This window comes from Amblyomma mixtum, chromosome 2 (genome assembly GCF_055824585.1).
Source record: "Amblyomma mixtum isolate Tamu chromosome 2, ASM5582458v1, whole genome shotgun sequence".
NCBI classification, from domain to species: Eukaryota; Metazoa; Arthropoda; class Arachnida; order Ixodida; family Ixodidae; genus Amblyomma; species Amblyomma mixtum.
This window is the reverse complement of record NC_143013.1, coordinates 104,833,153-104,839,163: the sequence shown is the minus strand read 5'-3', so window position 1 is coordinate 104,839,163 and position 6,011 is coordinate 104,833,153. Positions and strand designations below refer to the sequence as shown.

Sequence of the window (6,011 nt, the reverse complement as noted above, 5' to 3'; positions counted from 1 at the left end):
CCCCGTGTACTTCCTTCGTTCCACTGGTGGCAGAAACGTCTGGTGAAAGTCGTACGAGGAGGCGCAGTTTTGATTACACCATCTTTGAAGGGGCATGACCACTAGACTGCGGGAACACGCCAGCTCGTGTGGTCAGATAACGCAGCGCGGTAATGTGGCTTCCCACTGTCACCATTGAAAATGGGATCCGCATCATTCGAACTCAGACACCCAAGATCACGCCAAAGCAAATCCGAAGAAACCTGCAAACCTCACATGGAAGACACCACCTTACGAGAAAAGAAAAAGTGAAAGAGAAATTACTGAAGCCTTCGCGATCAGGACTATTGCAACAGAAGACTGCGTCAGCACACCGCCAATACGGGCCAGATTATAGATTGGAAGTATAAGGTAGTTTTTCGGATGCAAATTGTTTATTATTTTTTCTTCGCTGTTTCATGTTATCCGGTTTTGTACAAGAGCGCCACATCCTCTGATATAAATCAGTTGAAAGTACGCGCTTCATCCGCCTGTGTTCCCGTCTTTCTGTACCACCTAGCGCGATTTCCTCAGTACGGAAAGTGGTCGGGAACGCATTGCCTCAGGTTTCTACGTGAACTTAAAAAAGTTTTAGAGCGCAACTCTTAGGCGCCTGCTTCTGGCCTCCGCGCCGTAGTTGCCAGCGTTGTCGGCGTAACCCGTTGTCCAAGTAGTAGAGGTAAATGGCACCTGGAAGGTGGCTGCCACAGGAACATCGCGGACGGTGGATGGTTGGATGAAAGACAGAAGCGTCTCCTCTGAAACAAGCTCGGATTTTTTTCTGCATTTTTATTTCGCACTGACGGCTATCGCAATCATGTGCGATTTTTTTGTTTACAGTGTAGTGGTTATGGCGATCGGCTGCTGAGCAGAAGGACGCGGGACATAATCGTTGTAGCGGCGGCCACATTTCGATATTTGCAATGAAAAAACGGCTCTTTACGATGCGACGTCTTTACGTTAAAGAATCCCAGCTTTTCTATATTCATCGGTAACACTGCAATAAGGCAGCCCTCTTTGCCGTGGTGGTGGATCAGGACGTTCACCCCACATCCCACATTCAGTGCTCATAACATCGTGGAATGATACGCGCACGTTTTCACTGCATCACAAAGAATACATCTGCGTTACCGGAGCTCGTATCCTCCACTTCGCCGCCTGTGTAAAGCAGAAAGGGTAGGCCATGCGGTGCGCCAATAAAGAATGCTGAAAAACCATATATTGCAGAGTTTCACTGCACAGCTGTGTGACTGTGTATTTGTTCTGCATAGCAGTAACAAAAGGTTAGTCTGTACTATGGAACAGAAAATGCGCAACGACAACTTTTGTCTTCACAAAAGCTGTCACCAGCTGTACGGAGGTCCGCCCGTATCTATGGGTAGCAATCCCGGTTCAGACCACACAGCGAAAGCCGCAGTTATTACGTTATTTCGTCGCCACCTGCACTTTCAGCGGTTTTATTATCTTTTTTTTTTAGTAGTTAGGCCCGTACTGGGTGCGGGCTGGGACGAAACAAGTGAGGTGATTTATTCTGCGGCAGGGCAGCTAGAAAGCACGTAACGCAAGCATTATGAACAAAGGGGCCAATGTATCGATCAAAGCATTTTGGCACGACTTGTGGAAGAAAGGTCTCTCAATGTGGCAGCAAAATGGTGTGAACAAGTAAGTGATTTCGGCATATCACTCACGCACTTCATAACAATCTCGTGGTCAGGACCGCGGCAGCGATAAGTTGTTGATTCAATTTCTGTCATGGAATAAAAATTAACAGATCAGGTTTTACGATGAGAAAAGTTAACAAAGTTATGAGGTACGATTTGCGGCCAGTCGAATCGCTGCTGCAAACGGTGCCGATACACAAGTCAATTGAAGGAGCAGTATAATTATTGTGATGTAAGGTAAAGCAGATTCGTAGCCGTATTCAGTGAATAAGATTTTTAAATTTTGGTACGAAAGTATAACGAACAGTACTGTGGTGATCTGCGATCTGCTGATTTGATCACCCTTAGAAGTAACTCGCAGAACAAATTGCGGCCCATAAATGAAGGCCTAAACAGGCAATGCAGAAGTGTGGGTCTAATGATTATTATGATTTAAGGCTAAACTAATCTACAACGCTTTTAAAAGTGAGCCACAGTTGATGATAGGAAGCGCAACTCTTAAAGTGAAAATTGGTGGAGGGTTTCAGGGAAGACCGCCCCTAATTTTTAAAGGGAGGGTTCACCGCAGCGTGGGCCAAGCAGAGATCGTTACAGGTCAGGTGGATGATAGACTGACGCAATTCGGTGTTCCCTGGTATACCTAGGGAGAGTACTGAGCGCAGATCCGGAATACAAGACAGAAGTAGCTAGGTCAAAAAGGTTAGAGATCCCTGCGGCAACAGCACTGTCGCCTCCACGGCACTCGTTCTCTCTTGTTGCCTCTCTTTGATACTCTTTGCCCCTCTTTGCTTCTCTCTGATAATATTTGCCCTTCTTTGCTCTTAATGAGAATCGCATTAGCCTTCATTAGAACATTATTTAGCTATTTGTCATTTATTGCTCTCGGTTAATCATCCCCATTGATTACGGTTATCGATGGCAATCGGTTATCGAGGGAATCATTTTGTTTTACGTTTTTTAAAATTAATCACATTCACTCTTATTACACCGATTTTCATCTCAAACACGCATTTTGGTTCTTCAAAATTGGCGCCACTGCTGCTTTCCTGTCTACCTACCATATCCCCATCAGCCTATTGGACCGTCCAACGACTTTTGCTTCTAATTAAATAACTAATTAATCTATGACAATCAAACTTTTGCTTCAATTAACACCACTCATCGAACACGTTTAAATCCATTTCAAACTTGATTTTTACTACTTTGCATATTTTTTCATTATTTTGCCTTCGACGGTTGTTTTCCCGTCTTCTTCCCGTCCATTTCGGCGGTTTTTCGACAATTTTGGCTCTAATGAATTAACTACAATTTTTTCCACATCGTCCTCTTTTGATTACAACCATTCGCTCCATCCTACCTCTTCTGAGAATGCCACTACTGCTGCCGACCCGTTTTGCGGACATGAAATCGTCGAAATAGCAGGAAAGGCTTTCGCCTTAATACGAATGGGATGGAGTGCATTTCGAGGCACTCACTCTCAGGTCGCGAATAGAAACTTGCCATTATCAGTTAGGAGGAACGTATACAACAGCAGCATCTGCCCTATCCTCAGCTTTTGGGGTAAGAACTTGACGACTAACGAAAATGGCTGAAGTTCCCTTAGGGGAGGGCAGCGTAGTGGGCTGCAGAAGAAAAGAATGTTGGGGTAACGTTTAGAGAAACGAAGAAAGAAGAGTGGTCAAGGGAACAAATGTGAGTGATTTGATGTGGGGCAGTGTCCAGGACGTGTGAAAATTCTGGTTTCTCTCCCTATCTTTAGTGCGTTAGAACTAGGGCTCCCACTTGACCGCTTAGACGTGGTCTGTAAGGTCCCTGTGTTAGGGTTGTGGGCAACCTGGCCTAGGTGGCAGGTGGACCACTTGACTTGACCTTGTGACGTCATCAAAGCCAGCTCAACGGATTGTGAGCAAACTGCCCGCTGGAAGGTGGCAGTTCAATTCATGATGGTTGCTCGGGAAGAGCAACCTGGATTTTATAAGCGCCACCGATGGCAGCATCTGCCATCGCAGGTTCGTGGCGACAGGGTTAATCGTTGCCCGACTGCGCTGTATGGTTTACTTATATGAGGACTCCCAATGAAATGTAAGTTAGTTGTCGCGACATAGCGAAGAGATACAGCGTGGAAGAAATAGCACAAAATGAGAGGCATGGACGAGCAAGTAGAAAATGACCGATTCCGCATATATAGACAATAACCCATTATCGTTAGCTCGTCATAGACTTAAGGCGCAGCTTAAGTTCGATCGCGCCAATCTTTGAAGCGTGCCTGATCTTGAAAACCGAGCTTCGAATGGAAACCGAAGTGAAAACTGAAGTATTTGAGCACCTAATTCGCATTTGACCAAACCACGCCAAACCATACGCCATTTGTTTTCTTTCTTATGTCACAGATGGTAACAACTGAATTATGCTCATTTGGCGGCCTTCGAAGTTATATTTTGGACCGCATAAATGAGAGCAGTGGATGACTGTCTCTGCCATGCAGTATGCATAATAATATGTCGGCCTAAATAACACTTCTCAAGAGTAAGCGATATAATTCCGAGACTTAGGATTTACTTCGCAATTGCAAAGGCAATTTCAAAGGCAATTTGCTTTGGCGTGAATTATACGCAGGACGTAATCGACTCTGCGCAAATTTTGTTTTTGCGATGAGCATATCGGTTTTGACAATAGCACTGGAAGGAAAGTGAGCCAGCCAAAATAAGCGGAGGAGTTGTGTATATGTGACGATAAATTGCTCTCTGGAATTTTTAATTGACCTTCAAGTACATTATGCCGAATGTTAAGAATCGTGTTTCTAGTATTAAAATGGGTAATGTTCCCATACAAAGGGCTCTTTTTTTATGCTATATGGTACGACACAGGTACGCCGAGAAGTTGGAGTCACTGGGCACCCCGGAATTAATACGAAACTATACAAAAGTAACGGCTTTGCGCATCCTGACTCGGAACAAACAGTTTAGAGGATTATACCGCAGGCAAATTCAAAATATTATTAGGTGACGGCCAACCGATAAAGGCAGAAGAATACAGAGTGTGAGGGGAATGATTTAATGTCTTCGGGCCTAGAGCCAACGCTGAGGCCCAAGCCGCTACCCGCTTTATCTTCATATAGCCTCGTACAAGACCCGGGGCCACCCAGCGATTGTTCCGATCGCAAGCTAGAAGGCCGCTGACGTTGTGAAGCAGGACATGATGACGAGCGTGACAGAATGGATCGACCGAGGAAAGAAAGTAAATGGCTTGCCGCCGCGGTGGATGAGAGGGTGGTCAGATGAGCGCATTCCAACGAACCTTCTGGGCCACAGGTCACCTGGAGCCGAGGGCTAAAGCCCATAGACGCACCGAATGGCGTGAACAGAGGGATATGTTCTTATGGGGGGCGCTACTCGGGTCGGTAAGGTTATAAGTGCTCAGTTCGTCGTGCTTCCTGGTCAGGGCGGGGACGGGCTAAGGGGACCGACGGCGAGGTCGGTTCAGGTTTGGCAGGCTAGGGCACAGGGGGGCGGCGCCGACGACCATTGCCGACGCAGGGCGTATAATGGATGGTGAGGGACGCCCGAAACCTTCACCAAGTTTTACATGACGGCAAGCCGACGAGGACATGACGGATAGTGATGGCATGATTTAATGGTTACGGACGTGTTGCGCTAGCGCTCCGGCCACGCCACTGGGGGCTTTGCCTGCGTCTGGCCCTTGAGAAAATTAAGGAAAACAAGTCCTAGATTATGTTCCGCGTCCGGTTCGGATAATGCCGGAGATGGCTGCGCGAGCTTGATTGGCTAGAGCGCGTCGAACGTCCAGGTTGCGTTAGTGATGGCAACCACATATTACCGGCGCGGGCTGTCATCCTTGCCGCAGGGTACGCCGCCTGATAGCTGTAGAATGGCTTTGTGTGCTCAATGGGGTCACAAAAAGCGAACGTTCCAGCACTGCGATCTAATTTTTGCTTTATTGTGGCGTTGGACATGCTCCCTCCTCCATGCTGCACTGTGGTAAAATGCGCGAAAAAAATACATCCGTTCTTTCGTAGGGTTCAAGACGCGGTGCGGTGGGATTGGTCCGTCTAAACGAACTTGTAGCAAAACTGCGGTTCATCATGTGCATGAAAAAAAGAAAACATTCTGATGAAAGTAGGCTGAAAGTGAATGAACGCGATATGTTTCACTTCTTTACGGTACGTATGCGACTTAGGCAATCACCTTGTCATACCCTCATCGAGCAGGTCCCCTGGCCACACTATCAGGCCACACGAAACGTAGCCGACAAATCAATCATGGAGCAGGCAGTTATCTGGGTTGAAGCTTTTTATTTCAAAGATACTTCAAA

General features: G+C 46.6%; 1 protein-coding gene across 1 annotated transcript in view; it reads left to right on the top strand.

The window, feature by feature from the left end:
- Positions 1 to 1,588: 1,588 nt before the first annotated feature.
- The window catches only part of LOC149360379 (thiopurine S-methyltransferase-like), a 30,311-nt gene continuing 25,888 nt past the window's right edge, over positions 1,589 to 6,011 (top strand). The window contains exon 1 of the mRNA XM_089567849.1: positions 1,589 to 1,680. Coding sequence (XP_089423975.1) covers positions 1,589 to 1,680 — 92 coding nt within the window. The remainder of the gene's footprint in view (positions 1,681 to 6,011) is intronic.